General features: G+C 29.6%; 2 protein-coding genes and 1 long non-coding RNA gene across 5 annotated transcripts; 1 reads left to right on the plus strand and 2 right to left on the minus strand.

The window, feature by feature from the left end:
* The first annotated feature begins 1275 nt into the window (after window positions 1-1275).
* Window positions 1276-6815, plus strand: LOC109797787 (uncharacterized). Of its 2 annotated transcripts, none has more exons than XR_002239737.3 (3): window positions 1276-3094; window positions 3180-3278; window positions 4572-6815. It is a non-coding gene; the product is annotated as an uncharacterized LOC109797787 (long non-coding RNA). The 2 variants fall into 2 exon arrangements; XR_002239736.3 differs by having other exon boundaries at window positions 1283-3047.
* A 6872-nt stretch (window positions 6816-13687) lies between these two features.
* LOC109795806 (large ribosomal subunit protein eL22z) lies at window positions 13688-15286 on the minus strand. 2 transcript variants are annotated; one of them, XM_083059111.1, is made up of 3 exons: window positions 15127-15286; window positions 14698-14951; window positions 13688-14064 (listed from the first exon to the last, which is right to left on the minus strand). In XM_083059111.1, exons 2-3 carry the CDS (start codon window positions 14925-14927, stop codon window positions 13920-13922), a joined length of 375 nt encoding a protein of 124 aa, XP_082915237.1. In that variant the 5' UTR covers window positions 14928-14951; window positions 15127-15286; the 3' UTR covers window positions 13688-13919. The 2 variants fall into 2 exon arrangements, with proteins under 2 accessions (XP_082915237.1, XP_082915238.1); XM_083059112.1 differs by having other exon boundaries at window positions 14698-14970; window positions 15127-15246.
* A 1396-nt stretch (window positions 15287-16682) lies between these two features.
* LOC109796597 (E3 ubiquitin-protein ligase RFI2) lies at window positions 16683-22918 on the minus strand. Its single transcript, XM_020356292.3, has 6 exons — window positions 22537-22918; window positions 20646-20815; window positions 19385-19443; window positions 18214-18239; window positions 17740-18124; window positions 16683-17505 (listed from the first exon to the last, which is right to left on the minus strand). Exons 1-6 carry the CDS (start codon window positions 22676-22678, stop codon window positions 17034-17036), a joined length of 1254 nt encoding a protein of 417 aa, XP_020211881.1. The 5' UTR covers window positions 22679-22918; the 3' UTR covers window positions 16683-17033.
* Between the last annotated feature and the right edge of the window lie 3506 nt (window positions 22919-26424).

Below are 26424 nucleotides of genomic sequence, written 5' to 3' on the forward strand. Positions count from 1 at the left end.
ACATACAAACTAGATGAAAGTAAAAAGATATTTTAAAAATTAAAATATCTTATTATGTTGATATGTTGCGGTGCTCTAAGAGTCTAGATTGACACCCTTCATTAAGTATGTTGCCTTTTGAAGGATAGTTATTTTAAGTTATATCCTCTAGATTTATGTGATATCCATATGAGAATAAAGTTGAAACATACATGTATAAAGTGAATAGTTGAGTAAAATACAAAGTTAAGGACTTAGTCTCAAACTAAGTATTGGAAAGGCATAATAGTATTTGAAAGGTAATAGGTAGACTAATTTTATAATTGACTTAATGTTACAAGCTAATGTTATGGTATGTTCATACCTAAGTTGTCTTACCATGATAATAATATTAAATTTTATAATTTAAGTGACAAAATCCAAAAATAAAAATTAAGTACTTAAATATGTTCTTTATGAGACTTGAAGTTGTTTATACTTGATCTGATTGTGATAGGTTTAACGTTTTGGTTCAGTAGGTCTAACTACTTAAATTGCTCAACCATGTTATAAAAAATCTCCCTAGTTGATAATGTGTGAGAACACATTAGTTGTTTAATATTGCTTATATATAATATGTTGCTATGTTGAGCTTGATAACTTGTAATATGTTGTAAGTCATTTGTGTTGTGCTTGATGATAAGTTGGAGTTGCAAGATGAAGTGATTGAAAGTTATTCCTTGGTTGATTTAAGTTGCCTTATAATATTATTGTTGTATGTTGATTTTTTTTCATAAATTTATTCCTTTTTTTTTTCTCGTGGTTGAAATTGCAATAATCATACTTGATTAAAAAAAAATAAACAATTAAAACTATGAAAACCAAAATTACTCACACAGTGAACTAAGAAATTAAAAGTACAATTAAGTCTAAAATTTTAAAGTCTTGTTAATATATGTCCTAATATTAACAATTAAAGAAATAATTAAAAAAATCATTAAAAACAATATCAGAAGTATCTCGATAACATTTTTTTTATTAACACTTTACATTATTGTCGAAATACATTATCAAAAAATCTAATTAAAAGTTCACATTTGCACTCCTTAATTAATACTGCATATATACTTGCTAACACTTTTCAAAATTTTATTTGTCAAAATAGCTTATTAAACATTTTAATTATACATTTAACAATTATTATACATTTTACACGCATAATATAATTCTTTAAGTATATTTGTTTTTAATTTGTATACCATGTTTTAAAATGAATAAATGAAGAGAGATCGCAGTTATAGTAGTTATTATTACTTATATGACTTATCATATTTGAAATTTAATTCTCACCCGTGGAGAAAGTTACCCAAATCGACAAAGAAGTGTGTTGAGGAGGCAACATCCCCTCAAGCCTTTAACCTTGCGAGTTACGAAAAGTGTGAATGAGTCAACCTTGTCCCCAAAATTGCGAGCAATTACGCATTCCCCAAAACTTGTACTTTCCGCCCCTTTTCAAAGGTTAGCTAATTCCTCAAAATATTACTAATGTATTTTATTCTAAATCTTAATGCGTTTATAAGTATTCTTTTTTATTAATTTGAATGAATAATGGATAAAAAAAGAATAAATTATGGTAATTATATTTATGTTCGAAATATTTGATCTTTTGAATTATTTTTTAAATTTATTGTATATTTTAAAATTTATTTATTACTAGTTTTCAAAAAAAAAAAAAATGAAAGAAGGCAATTGCTTTTAAACTATTTGTAATTAGAATAAAAGTTGAATTCGTCTTGAAAATTGATTTAATGAACACCAATAATAAACCCATCTTTAATTAAGGTTGAAATATAACATTCATGAATAAGGGGAGCATAACCACGTGCATTATATGGAATCCAACGTAGCAACAATGTAAAACAGACGTGCTACGTGTAGGATAATTATGTGTGTGAGTGAGTAGATATAAATTTAGTTAAGAGTTAATTGAATTGAAAATTAAAGATTCATAAATTATTGTCTTAACTAAGTGTAAATAATAATAATAATAATAATAGAAGAAAAAAGGGTTGATGTAGACTGTGTTGGGGTGGAAAGCAAACTTGTGGAGGTGTGTCTTTGTTTGGAAAAAGAAAATGGAGCGGCAAACACGCAATCTGAAACGGCAATTGATTCGTGTTTGTGCCATTTGAGTCTCTCTGCCTTGGGCGCTACCACTCTGCACTTCACCTTTTTACCACCACACCTACCATTCATTGTCTTTTTTCACCAACTTAATCTCCACGTTTTGTTTAACTTCTGACATGCCATGTAAAATTAACTGCTCTTCCATTTGCACACAATCGCAATGTTTCGCTAATACTATTAAATACGGTTGTTATTTCTAAACCAACACAACCTTTTGTACTTGACATTGCATTTTTCTTGTTAGACAAGCAGAAAACCACACAAGTTAATCCATTCTCTCCCATTTACTATTTACTTTTGGAAAGTGCCCCCACAAATACTGACACTTACATAAGCAAAGCAAGAATGATGTGAAGATAAAGATTGAGTGGGGCCGTGGTCAAATCTATAATAGCATGACTGTTGTCATCTCATCACTTGCAAATTGCAATGCAACCTCAAGTGTATACATTTATTAAAAATGATCTAATGAGAAGGGAGGGGCATAACATAACATAACTTAACTATAAGCATAGCATAGGGCATTCGAATTTCCACACTTGCCTGCCCCCACCCTATTTGTTATTGGAAGGTATACGCAAAGTACGTGAGGGGAAGTTCATATTGCTTCTTTAGCTCATAAGGGTCTTTAAAGAATGCCCACTTGGGTACTCAATGTCTTAATTTCTTTTCCTCTCTCACACATCTACTAATTACTCCTTTCTTCTTCACCATCGCTATATATAAAAACATCATTGCATAACCTTCTCAACCATTGCAAGCTGAGCTTCTCATCAATCATCATTGGTGGCTAGGTCTTGCTGGAGAAGCAGGGCACGTGCAACATCCCAAGCTCATTTTGCACGTGCTCTCCTTTTCCAGCTTGATTTTCCTACCATTTTTTTCACTTCAATTCAATTTTGGTAACATGATCAACCATCCAACGTTCTCCTTTCTCTCATATGTCAATGTATAGCAAAGGGGTGGGGTGTGGCATTTTTTATTCAAGATGACAATTGCTTGCATGTGAGTTTGTTGTGATTCGTGTTTTGCAGGGTCAATTGGAATGTACAGAAAACTTGTTAGAGAGCAATCTCCATCGCAGACTCTGCACTCAGAGTGCCCAACCTTCTTCACTGCAGATACTGATATTGGTATATTTCCATTTCTTAAACTGCACATTGTTCTCTACACCTCCCTTACAAATATATATACGTCAAAAACCTTTTTTGCTCAATCCATCTCTGTCACATGCTCAACTATCTATTTTAAACATGAATTTTAAGGTAAATAAACGATTTTTAGTTAGGAGTTTGGTATGTTTAAATTAAATTCTTAAATTTACATAATTCTATAACCCTGCTCCTTATGACATTAAGTGAAATATATAAAATTGATTACCTTATTTATAATTTTAGAGCCAATTCCTAGCTCTCTGTTCGTGATCAATTTTAAGAACAACTAAACTTTAAGGAAAAATAATTTTTTGAATTAGCAATTGCTAATTCATTTACACATTTGTTTTACTACTACAAAACCATTTCAACATTTATTGATTAAGTTTATTTTTTAAATGGTAACAAATTCCTTATAAGATACAAGTATATTTTTTTCCACTCCATCCTCCTCTCATATTCTTACTGATTTTGTATGGAGTTCGTATTTGCATACAAAATAGAAAAGAAACCCCATATAATAAGAAAAAAGGAAGTATATAGCACTAGATAATAAAATTTAAGATAATTAATAATATTTATAAATATTTTGTCCGAAATAAATGCACTATTATGACTCGTAGTGGTTCATAATTATTTGAAGTGTCTGTGAAATACAGTGCGGTGCAAGAATTGTCTAATTTTGTTAAGGGTAGGTATGGTTCTTATAGGCAACGACGAATGGTAATAATCAAATTAATTTAAAGCGATTGCTTTCTTGGCCAAATGAACAACCGGGCTTCAGTTAATTCATTCGGTAAATGTCAATAATGCATGGGGACTGTTTGAGCGAATCCTAATCTTACCATACTCCTCATTTATTAGATTCATGCCAGTTCATTTATTAACAAAATAAATTTCATACTGTCATTCAATTACAAATAAATATTTTTACATATAATTATTAAGTGCATTTATCAAGAGGTGTGTCAATGTAATGCTGAATTCTAATTTTAAGTAACAATTCTATTCGGTAGTTATGAAGGTTAAATAACTTTGTGTATGTAGTGATTTTCTTTAATAGATATATGTAATGCATGTAATATCTTAAAGTTAAGAAATAAAAATTAATACGTGTTTACGTAATTTTAAGAAAGGGTTTACAGTTTTCGGTGAGTAGGTATAAATGTATAATTGTATAGATCCAACATGCAATTTAAAATTAATAAAGTTGTAATTTATTTGAAGAATTGAATGCAAATAGTGGAAATGAAAAATGAGTAATTAATGCAGGAGACTAGGAGCCCCTTTGATTATTGAGTAAGCAATTGACCAAATGTGACGACTAAGATGAGGCAATGAAGTGGTACTTGGCATTTCCCTTTTTAAATTTCTCTACCTGCAACTGCAGAGTTACGGAGCAATTCTTTTGCAGAGAGACAGTGTTGAGTAAATAATAGATGGCGTGAGGATAATGGGTGTTATCAGACACCAAAACAAAATACTCTCTGTTGTGTTGGGTTCTGTAAGCACAAAACAAGAACCACTATAAGTGGAAATTTTCCTTACCATGTTGGGGGTCACTGGCTGTTGCTGGCTCATTTTAGTTCTGCATGTTTGTGTTGGAAATTGAACCGTAACATAAGAGGGAGACAAAGGATGACACTAACGTGGAACAACAATCTTAAAATGCAAGCAATGTAACACAACACATATTTTGATTTCATGCACACAAAATCTTACTACGTCACCATTATTCAATTTGGAGTATATTTTCGTTGATTAAAATGAACGAACAAAAATATGTAAGTCTTGTATTTTATTTAATGAATCGGGATGACTTTATAATTTTCAATAAATTTGGAATTAATGTTTTAAAGAGTACACTACTCCTACTACTAAGTACTAACACTTATCGGTTTTAATGCGATGTGTGATTTGAAGTCTTGAACACGCAATGCACAAATATCTAAGTTGTGAGTGAGAAAGAGAGGAGGACAAATGTGGGTGTGTCTTTATGGCTATCAGGTTTAACATTTTGTAGTTAGATTAGCTTTAGGTTTAGGGCACGCAACCAAGTGAGTGACCAAAGGATGAGATCCCTCCTACCCAACAAATTATGGGTTATTATATGATATGTATTTTAAAATTTTAATTTGTAAAAACTTTTAATTGTATATCATATAAAAAATAATAAAAAATTATGTGATTCAAAATTATTTAATAATTTCTTTAATTACTGCGTAAAAAAATCATTTATCAATATTTAGATCATTTGAACTAGTTGTTCATAGAGATCTCTTTAAAGACAAAACTTGTTAAAAATCGAGTATTTGAGAACAAATTCATTTTAGTAATAATAAAAAAAGTAAAATAAAGAGATGTTGAAAAAAATTAAACAAAAATTAATATTGATTAAATGTAAAAAATAAAAAAGTTATTTGTGGGTCATGTTTAGTTAAGTTTTAAAAGTTGGTAGGTAAGTCGGAGATTTGAATTTTTTTAAGTGATTGATGTAAAAAGGCCAAACCTTTTTAATGTATGAAAAAGTAACAAAAGTAGAGAGTGGAGACAACTTTTTAAGAGTTAATCGACATTTAGAAAGATAAAGAAAAAAAAATAATTATATTGAGTTAATGAAATGTTTAATATATATAAACACATAGTGTGTATTTAGGTCAATGGTTCACACACCTCAACTCTATGGCCGTGACTATAAATTTCGAGGGTTAAAACAAACTATATGTTTTGAATATTTCTCTAATATATCTAATGAAATTATATTTCATTTTTTAAATTAAAATTTATAATTAAGTAAGTTCAACATTTCACTATCTGATTATTTATTCAATCTCTATTTTGCAATATAGTTGAATATATACAATGTATGTATATTTTTAAACTATATAATCTTACTAATAAATTAAATATAAATAATATAATAAAATTATCTCTAAATAATTGAAATTAAAAATATTTTTAAAAGTATATTTAAACAATTAAAACATGGAAGATGCATGAGGCTGCTGCCTTTTTGGGCTTGCAACGAGCATGACCATGCTCAACTTGAGTTTAAAATAAATTAAACATCATTTTTTTTCGTTACCCATGATATTTGGTATTGTGTTGGAAACATAATTTCAAGTTTTAGAATCAAGTCTCCTTAAAGTTATTCGAAATAGTTTTTACATAAACACTAACTTGAGTCATGATATTCGTTTCAAGTGTACCTTTATTTATATTATTCGTGACACACTATGTTCCTAATTAGGCTCAAGTCATTTGGGTAATTATAAATTCAAAATCAATTTTAGTTGCAATTTTTTAAACAACATTGTATGTCAATAAAATATGAAAAATTATTTAAAATTTTAGTTATTTATAAAAAATATATAAATTACTATTATATGAAAACGTGGTGGTCCATTAAATTTCATGCAATTAATACAATTAAGTGAAATTAATCATTTTAATTAATCATAATTATTATTTAATTGCTAATTGAATGATCATTAAATCATTAATTAATCAATATTAATTATATATATATAATTAATCATTTTGGGTGCCAAAACGAATAAATGATATTTAATAAGTATAATAGTACAAAAGTTATATACTTATAAATATTTGCACATATCAATTTCATCACAAATATTTAGACTATAAGGATCTGTTTGTTTTTAAAAAAAATTCCTTAAACTTATTTTTAATAAAAAACACCTTTTATTGAAATCTGAAGCAGGGGAATTGAAATCTTAATAACAATTATTTGCCTTTGAATTTTGAGGTTTATATTATTTTATAAGCAACTTATAATCTTATTAATATTTCTAAATTTCCTTCAATGTAATATATATATAGTAAATTTAAGAATAAAAAAATTCATACAACAATTGAATATTAAACATTAGTATTAAAGTTATGTTGATAATTTTTAATAGTAATTATACCTGAATTCAAAAAGTTTAGCTTAAATTCTTATAATTTAAAATAGATATCTGACATAGTATTAATTTTTTCTCTCTCGCTCTCTCTCTCTTTTCCGTTACAAAGTTAAATAATTAATTTTGTCTATGTGACAATGCAACTTAAAATTAAATAGACTTTACTTAATATAAAATATAAATTTGTCATATGATTTAAATTTAAAAATATAAACTTCATTATGTTGAGAGTAATTATACAAAGTTTCATGTTTAAATTTTATTTTTACTATATATATATATATATATATATATATATATTATTGTGTACGTATGCATAATGCTGTAATATTCACATTTATAATATGTTGAATTTTTAGTTCAATAAGTGGCCCATTGTTTCACGGATTAAAACTCCTAACTTTTTTAACCTTTCGAAAGTCGTTCTTTATATTTTACTTCTTTCGATTTATTTATTTATTTATTATATGAACCGTATTAGAGGTTTTATTTGATCAATTTTATAAAAATTAATTTCAAATCTCTTCTACATTAACTTTTGTTAAACCAAAATATCTTTAATTATGAGTTATTTTCTGAATTCAATAAATAGCAAGTGAAATAGATTAATATTTCTTATTCTTAAAAGTTAACTTTATTCTGTATACAGAGCAGTTTGAGAATTTTAGTTTTACCTCTTTATATGGATAGTCACTAAAAATTAAAACAATACTTAAATTATTAATGAGAAAAATTAAAAATTAAAACCAACAAATAATGTGGTAATATCCAATAAAAAATAAAATAAAACTTCATTCAGTGCATGGAGAGAGAGAAAAAAAATGCGAAAAATAAAAATAAAAAAGTTATTTTATTTCACTTTTGCATTAGCTCGTGTTTTTCAGTGGGGGTGAAAGTTGTCATTTACTTTTGCTTTGTTATAATTTTATGTGCTTTAAATTCAAATAAAACCTATAATTCATGCTTACATACGGGTATAGTATAGCCAAGGCTTAGATCTACATATTGTCCTGTAAAAGCTCGCAAAATTGCACATCTGAATCATAAATTATTCATTTAATTGTGAGCTTCTATAATTTTTTTTATCCAAATAAATTAGAGGATTTACATAACCCTTTGAATTATGTTTTTAAAATAATAATACAAGGACAAAAATGTTTACAGCATCATTATTTTTATTTACATCATTACTAAATATAATAAAAGTATAAAATAATATTAAACAAGTTTTTATACAACTCATTACTCATGTACTTATCAAATTAAAAAATTATTAGGATATAGGGATGGATGTACATCCTATTGTGGGGGACAAATGTCCTCATATAATTTTTTCATATACATATTTTAATAAAGTATCTTAACTTATCATTTTAAAAAAAGTTAAGTGTCCCATTATTCTTCATATTTTTATTATGTAAAAAAAATTAAATTTAATATATTAGTATTTTAAAATATTTTCATAATAGTTATACTACTAATAAAGGAGATATCTCTTCTTAGTGTATATAAATTTTGAATTAATTTATTTTTATAATAATTTTTAAATAACATTTATTTCATCTTTTATTTATTTATTCTCTATTTTTTTCTACTTTAATAACATTTAATTTCTAAATCTCTTATCTTTTAAATAATTACCATTATTTTTTATTTTTAAATAAAAACACTATGTACCTCTTTTCCCCTTAATATAAGTAATATTAGTTAAATTATTAAGTTAATAAAGGAGTGATGGTTGGTCCAACCAAACTTATATATTATATTATTAATAAATAGTTAACTGATTATTTAATTATTTATATATATTTTTAAAATTTTAAAAATGAAAAAATTATTCAATATTTTTAAAATATAAAATTTCGTAAAGAGTAATTATATTGTATATTATATTTAAAAAAATAAAAATAAAAAATGTTAAATTATATATTAAATATTACAAGTTTATATATAAATATTATTTTTACTATTTAAAATTTTTGGATCCGTGAATGCTATAATACACAAAAATAAAGTTGTTCTAGAATAATTATATTTTTCTTATACCATTTATTATATATATATATATATATATATATATGTATTATTTGAAATAATTGTTATACATATATTATCAAATGTATGTTCGGAAACTAGTGAAATAGTTCATTTACACATACAATAATTTACAAGATATTATTATTTTTATTTGGATATGTTATGACATCATTTGTTATATTTTAAAATTATTTCTCCTTTCATTTTCTCTATCTTTGTTCTACATACGGTTGTTAACTTGTTATATGTCATTTCTCTTTACCGGTAGGCTTACATAAGATGACATGGGTGCGTGTCGGAGCAATCCATAATCATTTGTCAGTTCTTTTTTTCGTTGGCTTATATTAATTAATTTATTATCTATAGAGTTATGGGCTCATGAATGCATAATTATAGACTATCCGACAAATGTAGGGGACCAGGAATTTCATGACATTGCCTGATACCGAGGAGTGAGGACTAGCCATCTTCAATAACATTTCAATTCGCTCACACTAATATCATTTTGTGATAAAAAAAAAAAAATTGACTAGTAAAAGTAGGGGTGGGCAAAAAAAAACTGAACTGAACTGAACTGAACTGAACTGGTAGTGAATTGTACCATAAAAAACTGAACTGTTTGTAAAAAAACTGAACTGAATTGTTTAAAAAAAAACTGAACTGAACTGTTTAAAAAAAAACTGAACTGAACTGAACTGTTGTAAAGTTGAACTGTACTGAACTATAAAAACTGAACTGAATTATAAAAATTGAACTATTTTTATAAAAGAATAAAAATTAAATGTGTTTAACATGTTATGTCTTAATGGATTAGCTCGATAGTCTAATAACCAAAACTTTAAAAAAAAAGTGATCTGAAAAAAATTTGTACCAATTTTGTCGAACTTAACGGATTAATTGAGTTATGTTGAACTACTTATTTTTAGACTTAAAATTCATTGAGTTTGTTTGACTTAATTTTATATTTTTTTCCTTTGAAAAATTTAAATAAAATGGAAAATAAAGTAAAGTTGGCAAATGTGTCCTATTTTGATAGATCAATGAGTCAAAATTGTTCAATTCAAAATATCATAACAGTTTAGTGCAGTTTAAATTGTAATTCAGTTCAAGTTTTTATAGTATAGTTCAGTTCAGTTCAATGACACAAAAGAATAGTTCAGTTCAGTTCGTCTGAACTAATATTTATTTTAGTTCAGTTCATATGAACTACTTTTAAGTTCAGTATAGTTTTTATAAGTTCAGTTCAGTTCGTTTTGCCCACCCCTAAGTAAAAGTATAACTTGTGAGTTGTGACTCATGACAAAATTAACATGTATTCATTTCATTTACTTTACATTTAATTATATTTTACTTACTTTGCACGGCTCCTTGAGTTTTGATAGAGATTAATTGTCGCCAGTGACGGTAAATATTTCTTACTAATACTGTAATTAAAAAAAAAATACAATTTAAACATTTTATTTTTCTTCGGACAGATATATCACTTTTTTGCTTTTGATTTATATGATTATTATTATTTTTTAATTATGATCCCTATAATGTTCGACCTTTTTGTTTATACCACCATTCCATTACAAAAACGTTTGCATCATTCCATCAAACATTGTCACAAGATAACACTGTCACAAAAAATACTTATGTGACAATACTAGATTAAATCATATTATATAACAGAAATAGAAAAGAAAAAAATCATTAATTATTGGGAAATTATGTTTTTTACAATAATATAATTATAAAAATAATTTTTATAATTATAACTATGGTGCAATTATCCAAGAAAAGGACAACTAACGAAAATACTTATAGTGATGTTAGATCAAGAATGGTGCAATCGTGGTTACTTTTAGAAACTTCACATGTTATGTTCATATGTAATTGTAACATGTATTCATGTGCACCATGACTATAATGCGTACATACACCTGATTTATATGTTAGTTGTAACATGTATTCATGTGCACCATGACTATAATGCATACATACACCCAATCTATAGGTTAGAAAATGTCTCCGATGTATACGATGCACTCTTTAGATTGCTACAAAATAAAACATGTTATCCCAAGTATAATGGACCATGATTATATTACAATCCAAACATGAGAAGAGATTCAAAAGGTTGTTCATGCTTCACATAGATACATACCGAAATAGATCTTAGGGAAAAAAATCATCCTTAAAGATGTTTATCCTGTCACATTCTAAGGCATACAAAAAGTAAATCTCCCAACCAAAGATCATTAATAAAATAGTTATAATTTATATTTGAATTGTATGTTTTTCATTTAATCTAATATATTTCAATTAATGTCATCAATAATTTTTTTTTTCTCTTTTTCTTAAATATAATAATTAAATTCCATAAAAATTTTTTTTTATAACAAAATAACAATTTTAATCACTAATTATTATAGACTAAATTAATTTTTGTCAAAAACTTATTTTTAAATTTACAAATCAGATTATATATCTAAAATATATTACTTTATTTCTACAAAATAAAAAAAATTAATCATAAATTAATATTTTTATTCACCAATTATTTTACAAATAAAATTAATTAAATTAATTTTTAAAATTTAAATTTAAAACTGAAATTAAATAAATAAATAAAAAGTTGTTGTGAGAAATTCACCATCCGCACAAATTCTCTTTACAGAATCGGGATTGGGAAAGGATGTTCTTCTATTAGATTAGTAAATATTGTACAAATTGTACATATTTATTTATTTTAATAAAAAAAATAAAAGGTCGTAAATGAGATCGTATTGGCCACCCATAAAAGAAATTATACTAAGTCAGCTATTTCAATGACCTCGCTAGTCGCTAGTCAGTGTCAAAACTCGCAAGGGCAGAAGTCGTTCACATCAACTTACATACTACTCATTTATCTCACCCTCAAATTAAGGATGTGTTTGAAACAATGAATGTGCATTGAAAAGTGTGAGGCGGATAATACACCCTGAATTATCTCATAAATACATGTACAAGTTTCTTAACATACTAAGAATTAAATTTTCCCATAAATACAAGTCTTAACGTAGTCCTTCCATACCTCCATATTGACACGAGAAAGTGTGAAACTTTGCATGCAAGATTTCCTATTTCAAGCAAGGCAATTGCTACGATGCCAATTTGTTTGAGAGGATTTGGGTGTCCCTTTTGTCATTAGCAAATCAAATGTTAACACGTGTGTTAAACAAGCTAAGTCATGATTAACTCTCACATAATCGATCAATGAGCAATTTTGAAATTTCACTTGGGCAGTAACATTTCTTATTTCATTACTGCAACACTCCGCCAATGCTCCAAACCCTAACAATTTCTTCTTCTGACAGCCATCACCGTCGATGACAGTGTAAAATCCTCCACGAGTGATATGATATTATGACACATACCTTGCCTTCGGTGATCATGAGACAATGAAGCGAGGGAACTTGCTGCATTTTGATGCCCAAGGAGTTCCATGAATCGACTTGGAGCGTCAAGAGTGCGTTGTGGGAGACCTTCCACACGGAGACGAAGTTGTCGACAACGAGAAGGGCATGGTAGGCGACAGTGGTGGCACTAACGACTTGGTTGATTGCAAGTTTAGGAGCAATGTTTGATAGAGAATAATAGGGCACGGGTTGGTAGTATGCATTGTTGGGATTGGGATGCGACAGCGACAACAACTGTTGGAAGAAGAAGTTGTTAGGGTTTGGAGCATTGGCTAAGTCCTACCGCAATGAAATAAAAAATGTTATTGCCCCAAGTAAAATTTCAAAATTGTCCCTTCATCGGTTACGTGAGAGCTAACCATGACTCAACTTATTCATCATGCGTGTCAACATCTGATTTGCTAATGACAAAAGGGGCAACCAAACCCTCTCAAACAAACCGGCATTGTAGCAATTACCTTCAAGAAATTTTGGGACGAGAAAGCTAGTTTCTAAAGAGAGAGTAAAACTTGACAACATATTGACACATCACATATAATATTCTCACTCCCTAGTACCTTTTTCTAATCCAAGTAACTAGCCTGCACACTGCAAACTCCTTACTTTTTGCTGCCATGAAGGCATGAAGCAATTACAATCCCCCTTATTTTAGATTTTAATAGAAGTGATTTTGAAATATTCTTTTGTTTAGGTATGATAATTTATAAGAAAGCTACAAAAGTTTGTTCCCACATCACCAATCAATTCCATGCAACAGAAAAGGTTCAATTTCATTTTTTACAAAATTAATTATATCCACTGAATAATTACCCAAGCAACAAGCATGGGTACTATGCAAAATTAATTCCCCCACCAGGATGGCCATCGACCAAACAAAAGCAACAAGTGATAAACCTACTTCAAGTGCACCCAGTCTGGGAACAAAAAATAGGGCACAGAAGGAGGAATTTATGCTGATTTAGGCAAAGATAAAATTATGAGATTGTGGAAAGAAAGATAATGCAATTTAACCATATTAAATACTGAAACAACGCAGAATAATATGTAAACTCTGTTCCCAATTCAACATCAAAACTCTTAAATTATCAAAACCAATTAAATTGCAACAGATCAAAAAAAGCAGTGTTATCTCAACCAATACTTGCCAAAAAAGGAAGCTAGCTACAGGAAAAAGGGTAAAATTAAACCCTTATGCGAATTAGGTTATCAGATAACTAATCTTCTTCCTCACCCTCATTCTCAGCTATGTTGAAGTACCTCAGTTCATAAACACTTCTATCCTTGTTTGAAGCAATCACTCTGAGCCAGTCACGCACATTGTGTTTCTTCAAGTACTTCTTAGTCAAGTACTTCAAATACCTGGTATCATATGAGCAGTTACACACTTGCACCTTATCCCACAGAAATCAAAATAAATGGAAACAAGTCTGAAAACACAATATAACACTAAGCACTAATAAAATAAGAAAGTAAAAATATATCACGTTTCCCACAAGCTAAAATCAATTTATATATCTTGACTTTCGAAAAAGGTTAAATAAGAACTTAAACATGGCTCTATATCGCGGTTGTTGTCTCAATCCTTGGCATTGCGGAAAAATTTGACTGATGCGGCCGTAATTCCAATAATGATGGATCCAAAAACTTTAATGTTGAGGCCGCAATTGCAGTTGTGGACAGCAATTTAAAACCATGAACTTAAGTAAAGTACATGTTGATTCAAACTCATGGGAGAAACTAAATTCATCTAAGCCTCTCATTTTCTTCTCGTATAAGTTTTCTACGGTGGAGTTAATCTAAACAAGCTTAAATCCACGTCCTAAACAATGATAGGCCATTTTGAATTTAAAAAACTCGAATTATGATCACATCAGCCGCATTTATCCACAATTTTCAAGGAACGTCAACTTGCTATGGTATATAGTTTGCATATATAAGCAATCTACTGCCACACATTTTTCATACTACAGTAATATGCAAAAAGAAAAATACCGTTTGGAGAAGTTACTGTCGGAGGTGACGGTGATCTTGGTCTTCTCACGGGTAACGTTAACAGTGTCACCGAGAGCACCAGCTTTACCAGCAACCTTGATCCTCTCTTGAAGAAACTTCTCGAGAGAGGCAATGTCCATGATCTTGTCTTCCACTGGCTTTGCACAGTCAATGGTGAATGTTGCTCCCTTCTTCTTCCCCTTCGCTCCTGCTGCGCCTCCTCGACTCATTTTTCCTCTTCAATATATGGACCTCTGCAACCACGCCAAGATACTTTTACGTGATTCAACATGATGTTAATTGAAATTCAATGCAATCGAATAAAAAGTACCGAAAACTTCAATTGGAAAGCGAATAGAATACGGTGATTTGTTGCTAGGGAAATAGAAGAAGAAGAAGAAGAGTCGTAGAGGAGGGAAAGAGAAATACCGTTAGAGAGACGTGAAGAATAGCAGCGGAAGAGAGATGAGAACGGCGAGGGATATTTTAGGGTTTGGATTTGAGGGTTTTATACGGTGGAGGTGGGATTCCCGGTCTCGGGTTTTCTTCTAAACGCTCCGTTTTATTTTCGGACTTAATTGGATTGCCCGACCCGGCAAATATGGAGCACAATTCTTTGTTTACTTTTTTTTGGCCGCAACAAATCTTCCTACGATGTATGCTTTTGATTTTTCCTTCTCGGCTCTGGGTGAATATTTATAAACTAGTTATTATGCCTGTAATTTGAATGGGTTAATTATAAATAAAAATTAAAATATAATCTACAATATTTAATTATATTAATGGTCTTATAAAGAGGATTAGAATGAAAGAGAAAAAAAAACATGTTTTTCGAAAAAATAAAGCTCTATTGAAGAATCATTAGAGAATAAAGTTTAGGGATGATGTTGGGTTCAATGAAAATAGATATGGATTAAATATTAATTATCACTATTTAAATTTATAAATAAAATAAAATCTAATGAAATATAGGAGTATTTTATTTCATTTCATTCAATATGTTTATTTTTCTTTAACCAAATTCAAAAGGCATGATGTGAAAATAACTTATTTTTTTGATTAACTAATCATTTTATCCACTTTCTATAATAGTGTAAAACCTTAAATTCTTCATAAAATATCTAAATAGTCTGAAAATTTAATTTCATTTTATACCATTTCATTTTACCCGTTATTAAACAAATGCAACTTAATGATCAAATTTTAACAAATTTATTTACATTTATTTAAGAAAAATTTAGAATTTTCTCATTTTAGTTTATTCCAAAGTGATAAAAATAACAAATAGTTAATAGTTTTATCACTTTATGTTCAATCAAATCATCAAAATAATGATCACCATCATTTTATATATTGGTTAAGAAGTTATTACATTTGTTTTTGGTAAATGGCTATGTCACTATATTTCATCATAAAATATATTAATCACATTTTTTATTTATTGAAATTATAATAAAAAGACCTTACGTATATTAGCCACTTTTAAAGACAAATGGTTAATTCGTTAAACAAGCCATTTCTTTTTTCTTTTTTCTTTTTTCTTTTTGCCAATGCACCAGCCTTAAAAATAACCTAATTCACTATTTCCCAAGCAAATTCCAAATCCCTAGGCCAGCACTTGCACAATAGTTTATAATCACATTTGGCACTTAGATTATGCTTTAAAAAACTGTAAAAATTAGATTGTTTCAATAATTATTTATATATAAAATTAATTATAATCAGAATAAATCTTTATTTAGATAATTTTGTTAAAAAATAATTTTGAAATATTTAATTTCATTTAGATAAACAAAATAAATTTTATGTAAAATAAATTAACTTCAGAAGTAAAAAGTTAGTAAAATATTAATAAGCATAAATTTTAAACTTTCTGATTCAAAAAGTTTATTTTTTAGAAAAAAAAATTTATAGCTTATTTCACAAACAACTTTTTTTTAAAGCAACGGAAATAAACTTTTCCAAACACTATTGTAGCAATAAGATTAAGCGCATTCTCAATAGACAGCATTTGCCTGTAAAATAAATCCAACCACAAATGCTCTCATCCACTAATTTATCACTTGAGATGACAATGCCCCGGTATTTTTTACAAAACCTGATTATCCCAACTAGACAAGATCTTATTTTATGACCTCCAAGGCAAAGAAACTAGAGGAGACCAATGTCCATCACACTGCCACATGGCTGCCAGAAAGATGAATTCCAAGGCCAGCCAGAGTATAAAGTCTGTTATAACACGCCAGCCAGGCTAAAAGCATTATGCAACGTTTCTCAAGCATACATAAATTTTTGATTTTCCACAATTAACTGTAGTTTGACATAAAACAAGTATATCATCGATTTTGTGAAGGCATTCTTTCGGATTCGTGCCTTACTCGAAAGCTGCTGGATCTGACACTTGGGTCCGACACACTGGCAGTCTGGTGGTATGTTCTCCAACTTGATTCTCTACCAACATGGTTTAATGCCAAGGAAGGCAAGTGGTCTCTTTCCCAAGCATGGAAGCGACTTGGCAGATGTGTTTCTTCTTGAAAATTGCGTCCTGAAGAACCTGAAGGGATATAAACGAAGCCACCACTTTGGTCTGGTGACGAGGCCACTGGTGCTAATTGAACTGACCCACTATGACTACTGGCCCTTCGAGTGCTAGAAGCAACAGGTATCCGTATGGTGGTAGAATTATGAGGTTGCTGGGGTTGGTAGTATGCTTGAAGAGCCTGGACTCTATCGCGGGCACGAGCATTGCTACCTGGATAAGGAGGGATCATCGAAGATGCAACAGAGTTCCCAGCCCTAGCAGCAGAACTGCAGAAATACACACATCAGATGTTAACTTAATGACCTTACCAAATTTCCAACAGCCAGTAAAAGATGCCCAGTTCCACCGTTTTATAATCTATCAAGAATCGATTGAACTAAACCCGATTCCTTTATGTATTTGACAGCATACAAGCCTATTAATTTGAGGCTTGACCAAGATACTAACTTACGCAAATACTAAAACATCCTAGTAAAGTACACGAACTCTAAAAGAGGTACCTGTGACCAACGAGGAAGGGATGCATAAAAGATCCGGATCTAGGGACCTCTGAACCACCCCTGGTTGGCCTTTGACTACCAGGTGATACTGAGGTCTGATCTGCAGTGCCTAGACGGCTGCTGGCAGAAGAAAAGTGAGAGGAATTGTGTTCCCAACTGTGATAATGAAGATCCACTGCAGGAAATGTATAGGAGGTTGGCATGTCACCAGGTACAGGCGGACCATTCCAGTGGTTGAAATTAGAAGCTTCAGAAACAGATGCACCGGAGTTGGAGGTGGAGGGATGTATTGGTCCAAAGTAGGCAATATATGGGCAAGGATGACTGCCAGATGATACAGCCGTGTGTTCAGCAAATATAGCATGTTGTCCCACTATATCATGATCTGCATCTCAAAATTCAAGTCGAGATAACAAATTAGTCAAATGCAAGTTTGATGACAAGGAGGCTAGTGTGCATGAAAAAGGATCTTACATGCAGTGGATGAAAAATCCCCTTCCCTGGAAAAATAAAAGCAGAATATGAGCTACCGTTGCATTAAAAAATGTTTTCTTTTGGGGTGGGGGGGGGGGGGGGGGGGGTAAATGTATAACCAAAACAAGCATAACGCTGGCAAACACCATTATTACCAAAAAACTGCTTCCCCCAATTTTCCATAATAGTAACATACAAATACAACCACAACCAATCTTCCATTTCAATATGTCTGACAGAGACCATGATTTTGCTTCACAACAGTTACAGAACTGGAATCAGCTTTGAAAGCCCAAAGGAACATTCTAAACAAATCATTTGTTGGAAATGACAAGCAACGGTAAAAATACAAGGAAATATAACGAAAACGAGCATTATGTAGATAGACCATTTTTTTTCCTACTGAATAAAGATATATCTTCACAAGGAAAGAAAAATTAAATGCAAGGGCATGAGATATATCCTGAATCCTTTTTTAGGGTAGATGAGTATGCTTGAATACTAGAATTCCACTTGAAATATTTTTATCAAGAATTCCTATTTCTAATTTGTCCAAAAAGAATTATTATCTTTAACATATTAGAAGTATGACGTAACAATCTGTATTGATGAGATTAAATTCAATTACAAGAATCAATTGGAAATTTTGGCAGTTCAAAACAAAACTAGACTGGTCTATTCCCAAGTTGATATATGGCTTTATACAAGATAATATGGGAAGTTCTGTCCTGAATCAATTGGAAATTAAAGTCTTATTAAATACAAAGACTTTATGGAGCAACTTAGAAACTACTCAAATTCTACTGATGCTACTGCCTTCAAATTCTTAATAACCATTTGCGCTTCCCACATTTTGCTCTCTGGTTTTATTCTAAAATATAATCTGAATTCAAGATTTCAGGTGGTATTAATACTTCAACCACGCTTGATTTTATAAACCTAATCTAGCTCCAAGCTAAAAACACTAAATCATAAAATGTTGGTGACCTAAAAACAATTTCAGATGGTATCAATCACACTGAAAGCATCAATTGTATCTTAAAAACAGCCTTCACAAAATTCCATATGCATGTTTTCTCGGGCCAGGTACTTTAAAGAACAAAAGAATATCACAAATAGGAATTTGAACTGAGATTGACTAGCATGCATATTCATATTACTATAAGCTTACTCAAAAGATGAAGGAAGCCGGGTCAAGTTACCAAAAGGGCACCAGTGAACTCCAAAGGACTGCAGAAAGCATTTAGAAATCAGAGTTTAGTTAACAAGGCAAGTGGAATTTATCTATCCACATACAAATGGAAAAGAATGAGATAACTACAACTATTTATATTATATATAAAAAAAGGGACATCCACTAGAATTATGTGCTATAAATAATAATAGAGAAAAAGAATGCACCAATAGGGATTTTAGTAGTACATTTGGAAGATTGGAAAAGGTATAGGAATGAAGAAGGCAAATGAAAGACGGAGTTAAACTTCAAAGGAGGTCAAAGATATTGAGATATTATTGACTGGCTAAATGCATACAACATCCAGTTTTTCTTCAATCAAGAAAGTAGTTTTTCCTTCCCTCCTGATGTGTACTACTCTTACCATATGATATAAATAATACCGCTGGAGAAGGCATATAACATGCAGTTCTTTTTCAATCTAGAATTCCCCCCTGATGTGTCCTACTCTTACAATATGATATAAACAATACTGCTGGAGAGGGCATATAGCTAAACACTGTCCTAAACAACTTCAGGGTAAAACCTTTTTGAAAAAAATCAGTAGTTTTAAAATCAGTAGAAGATCAAATGTAGCCTGTACCGGATAGTATGATTTAAAATTAATGTCTCTCTAGGGGCATATATTTTGTCTGGACAACAGTATTTAATTGCATTAATTAATGGTTTAATGCTAACAACATTTAAGTCCGATACTTGTTATGTGCAGGTCAAGTTCAAACAGCTTTCTCCTCAGGGGTAAGAGGGCATGGGCAATACCAAATTTTGTAAGTTATATAAATGACCATATAAATTTCTTTTATGGCTCCTTATTTTATCATAAAGAATATGAAAAAAATCCATCTAATCTATTTCTTTTCTTATGTTATTTATATGCTATCTCTTATATTCAATATAATTATATATTTCTTTTACTTAATGATTAGTTATATTAATTTTTTTGCATATGCAATGTATGTGAAAATTCTAATTTTCATTAATAGGTCAATTTTTTTGGCTTGGCCCCCTTAATTCAGAATTCTAGCTCAGCCCCTGTCTCTCCTGATACTTGTTATGTGCATAAGTTCAGAAATAACAACCCACCTTTTTCCGCATTGTTAAACTTAAGGCTGATTGAAAAATAAGCCAAGGCAAACACATGCTATAATAGAGAAACAAAATGACAAACAATTATAAGGACACGTGCAGCATCTATTACCATTTCAGAGTAGCTAACATCGTATAGATCCTCATCATGTGTCCATTCATCCATGCTAAATTCTGGATATGATCGGCAACCATTAGAATAAAGCCACTGACCTTTTTCAATCTTCCGACAATTTGGGCACTGCATTGCCCCTTTTATATTGAAGGCCGAGCCAATGCAATCTGAATAGTATAAAGGAGGTAATAAGAAGCAAAACAATATGATGTCATGCCATACAGATGAAGCCAACACTTTGTTATAAATTGATTCTAGTAAAAAATGAAACCAAACAATATTGTGTTAAAACAACTAATTAAATACATGTGTTCACAGGACACGTGTTGTGAATTAATGTACTGGTATAAGATTGTGATTTTTCATTTACTTTTCTGCATGTCACTACTATATAGAACTGGTTGGGAGGTGGTATGCGAAAAGGCTATAGGCTCAAGTTACAGAAGACACTATGATGTACCAAAAGATTTTTCCCAGCTCATCAAAACCTAATCAATATTTTTGGCAGAGAATCAGCAGTGTTTTATGCAATAGATAACGGTATAAGCCAAGCACACGTGTATGATGTGATGCCATGCAGATGCAGCCAACAGCTTGTTATAAATTGATTCCAGTAAAAAATTAAACATGAAAACAAACAATATTGCATTAAAACAAAACTAAACAAGTATATGTGTTCATAAAGAAAAGTGTTATGAAACAAAGCACTGGTATAAGCCAGTAAATTTTCATTTTAAGTTTTTCCACATGTCACCACTACATATAACATGTTGGGAGGTGGTTTGCAAAACAGCTAAAGGCTCAAGTTGCAGAGAAGACATTATGATGTAACTAAAAGATTTTCCCAGATCACCATAACCACTCAATATTTTTGGCCGAGAATCAGAAGTGTTTTATATGATAGATATTAATAATAGTATCCGTATAAGCCAATGACATGTGTATGACGTGATGCCGAGCAGATGCAGCCAACAGCTTGTTATAAATTGATTCCAGTAAAACATGAAACCGAACAATATTGCATTAAAACAACTAAATAAGTACATGTGTTCACAAGACAAGTGTTGTTAATCAAAGTAATGGTACAAGCCAGTAATTTTTCAGTTTCAGTTTTCAACAAGTCACCACTACATAGAACATGTTGGGAGGTTGTTTGCAAAATGGCTATAGGCTCAAGTCACAGAGAAGATACTATGATGTAATTAAAAGATTTTCCAGCTCATCCAAACCAATCTATCAATATTTCCAGCCGAGAATCCGCAATGTTTTTAATAATGCTAGCGGATGACATGTAATTTTATTAGCCAATTTATACATGTCTTTGATCAAGTTGAGAAGTATTAAATGTCTTCCAGAAGAGTTAGCATCAATCAGTTTAACAAGAATAATGAAATTCGATGACTTACTATCCATAGAAATTCATAAAATCACTATTCGCTGCCATAATTCAATCAGAGGAACACGGTATTGAATGAAAAAAGTACGAGGAAAGATCTACCTAAGCTCTCCCTTTGTCCATTTCAAAATAATAATAATAATAAAACTCATAGCACTCTTCTTCCTCTCCCAACCTCTAATTCAACACAGTCAACAAGGAACATGTGTTCAAATATTGAATTCACCGTCAAGCAATTCCAAAACAAGCTCACCGAAAAATCCACCACTCCAGCAAAAACCACAACATCTTGTAAATCAAACATACAAAAGCAGTTTCATCCAGCAACATCGTTTTAACACAATCCTATCATGGCAAAACAACCGTTCCTCAATTGTGACGCTCGCCACAGAAACTCAGATCTCGAATGTTGAAAGTACAATCCAACAATTACAACAGCGTCAAATTGAAACGAAAAAAACAATAAACGGAGCAGAAGAATCTAATACACACCGAGATGAAATTGATGTCCGCATTGAAGCTTGGCCCAGGATCTATCACCGTTGTCGGTAACAGGCTCGAGGCAAATCGAGCACGGCACTGAAGAGAAGGAGTTGCGCGCGTCTCCGTCATCGTCATCGTTTCCAAGACCCATCGCAATTCAAAACCCTAAGATGATGGCATCACTATGAAGAGGATTAGGACAGAGAAGAGAATGTTACGATGCGATGAAGTAAAATAGGTGAGATCTAAATTCTAAACTCTCTCTTTTCTGTTTTTTTTTTTTTGTTTTTTTTTTTTCCTTTTGTTCAGTAGAGAGAGAGAGAGAGAAAAGGGAAGGGAAGAGAAGAAGAAGGTTTGGAGTTAGAGAAATGGGATTGGGATGGCAGCAAAATCTCTATCTCTTGCTTTTCTTTTTTGTCTTAATTTTGGACCGTTAGATATTCTGGTTGGACTCGTAAAAACTGTTGTCCAAACAAAACTACGTTTACGGATTTTTTTACCATTTAATTTTGGTTGAACCCGTCTTTCCTTTTCCTTTCTACGTGACTCACGCGTTTAATCACCCATTGCACCATTCTTACTATTTATTATTTTTCTAAAATATAATTTTAATTTCTCAAATTAAGATTAATTTATTTTTTAATTTTTAAATATAAAATTAATCTTTTTTAATGCTTGTAATTTTTAAAATTTTATTTTAATTATTATACACTAAAAAATTTATCAAATATTATTACATAAAATTTACTTATTAATATTTCGGTTAATAAAAATATTAAATTAAATCTAATTAATACTAAATTATTATTTTATCCTGTCACTTTTAATATATTATTGATAATTTAAAGGATTAAAATAAAATTTTTAAAAATTATATAGACTAAATAAATAATTTTAAATTTTAAAAAAATATATCTTAAATTTAAAGAATAAAAATATATTTAAACCTATTTTTTTAATGAATTTTATATATTATTTATTATATAATATATACCACATATGTAAATAGTGCATTTATAGAAAACTTAATAATATAGCTCTTTATTCATATTTATAGGTTTCAATGTATCATGATTATTTTAAAGAAAAATAAATATCGGTACAAGTTGATAGTTTGATTCTTTAGATATGTTCGTAATCATATATATTTTAATGAGAAGAGTAACGCCGACTTGGGTATGATATTTAATTATTTACACAACTAATATCAATAGTGACACTCTTTTCTTTAATTTCTCTTATTATTTCAAATCATTAAAATACTTTTTTTTTCCTCTTTCTTTCTATCTCTTTCAATAGGGGTGTGCAAAAAATCCAAATTGATCCGAACCGATCCATAACCGATCCGATCCATATTGAAAAATCCGATCCATTTTGAAAAAAATCCGAACCGAACCACTTTATAAAACCGGTTTATTTATCCGATCCATTTTTACAAAGTGGATCGGTTCGGTTCGGTTTGGTTTTATCCATATATGAGTAAAAAAATGGATAACTGCACCGCACCGAACCATCCAATTTCAAAAAAACCGATTCATATTTTAAAAAAACCAAACCGATCCACTTTATAAAAAATGGATCGGTTAACCGATCTATTTTTATAAAACGGTTCGGTTCGGTTTGGATCGGTTTTTTGAAAAAACCGATCCATGAACACCCCTATCTTTCAAGGTATCTATACCTATAGAAGGTTTAAATTCTTTTTCCTACCAAGTTTAGTCATTTTTGGCTGAGACATATCTTTATGACAAATTTAAAAGAAACTATTGTGAAAAACATGCAGGGAATATAGAGAAATAATTAAGTAATCTCGTTAGAATTGGTCCAGCGAAAAAAAAAAAAAAAAAAGGACAGTTCATTTGAAATGTTATGTTTAAATTTCATGGTCGTTATTGTTAAAAAAAATTAAATAGATTTTTTTGTAATCATAAAAATATAAATATCATGATTTTAATAATTTATTTAATAAAAATAACTTTATTTTATTAACTAATTCGAGTCTTCAATTAATTATAATTAAATAAAATATTTAATAAAAATTCCTACAAGTATTTGTAAAAAAATATAATTCATTATTGATAATAAAATAAGGAAATAATAACAATAACAATAATAATAATAATAATCCACAATCACATGTTTTATATTCATCAAAATTTAATAATAGAAAAAAAGTTTAAATATATTTTTAGTCCCTAAAATTTAAGACAAAATTTATTTTTGGTCCCTCAAATTTAAAATTGTTATTTTTAGTCCTTGTAATTTTCAAAAATCTTGTTTTAGTCCTTTAGGTCATCAATAACATATTTGAAAGTGACTAATTAAGACAGTTATGCAATATCAGGATTTAATGTGATATTTTTACTAATAGAGACACCAATAATAGATTTTATGCAATAATGTTTGATAAATTTTTTAACAAAATTTGAATACAAGGACTAAAATAAGATTTTTTGAAATTACATGAACTAAAAATAACAATTTTAAATTTAGAGAACCAAAAACATATTTATCCTAAATTTAAGGGGTTAAAAACATATTTAAACCAATAAAAAATTATCCAAAATTGCTCATACTAGTGATTTCATATATGTATTTTTTTAATTTATCAAATATTAGAGTTTTATTTTGCTTTAGACATGAAATCAAAATTGATGTATCACTTTACTTTTAAAATAGACCAACTTAGTAGCCAAGAGTTATACCGAAAGAATAATAATGAAAATAATTAATTTAATTTTTGAATGAAAAATACAAATTGTTAAAGCTGCATATAGTAGTAATAAAATGCATGTATAAAAGATAAATAAAGTGTTTAGTTTTACGTTTGGGATGAGATTTTCAAAAGCAGCTAGTAGTTATAACTTCTATACGTGTACCCAAAAAAAAAGTTACGACTTCTATATCTTATACGTGATTTCTTCATTTTCAGTTCACAATTAATTTCCAAACACTATGATTCGAGTTCTATATTAGTATTTCTTTAATATTGTTTTCATTCTTTATTTAGTTTAATTTATAATTTTAATATATTTGTATTTCGTTTGAGATGTATTTTCCATAAACCAACTTTTACAACAGTTTATACATCTAATGTCCGTATCATTCTTCTTCACATCATTTAATAGTTATTATATCATTTTTTTTCCTATGTCTTACTTTTAGTTGGGAAAAATTGTTGTACAATTTGTCACACAAATAACAATTTTTTTTTACTTTTATTTGCATTGGTGTGAATTCAGTGCATAATCCAAGTTAAATAAGTTAAAATCTAATTCTTAATACATAAAATTAATGTAATTTTTGCATACCATTCTAATACATCCCTTTAAATAAGTTTTTATAGGAATTTTAAATAATAACGTGACATAATTAAGAATAACTTTATAGCTAGTATATCTAATACACACTTTTTTTGCTCGTGTAGTCTTAGACAATTAAAATGGGAGGCCAATTGCTAGGGAGGCAAATAGAGAGTGGGTACCAACATAGTGTTACATAGTTGGTAAGATAATCTAACCTGATGGGAATTCAATCTTTAGACTATATGACAAATAAGAAGTTAATCCTTAAATACATCCAAGTACTTTTAACCGGAAATCACCCTTGGTTTAACAAAGAGAAAAGAAGGTAAAGGCTCATAAATGGTCATAAAATTAGTCCTCTCCAGCAACTCTCTTTTCATCTTCTCTCCTTGGAATATCCTAACCATACATTCATATTTAATGATCTAAATAAAATGAAGCTAGTAGATGATAAATGGTGAATCCAATTGTATTGGCTATTGAGCTGTATAATTTTGAGATTAGTCGATTTTTCAAATTGGTTTATAACGTTGGGATTAGTTAACCTGCTTGAAATAGTCAATTCTCGCAGCCAGACCTACACGATGAATTT

This window comes from Cajanus cajan, chromosome 6, assembly GCF_000230855.2.
Source record: "Cajanus cajan strain Asha chromosome 6, NIPB_CcT2T_4, whole genome shotgun sequence".
Lineage (NCBI taxonomy): Eukaryota > Viridiplantae > Streptophyta > Magnoliopsida > Fabales > Fabaceae > Cajanus > Cajanus cajan.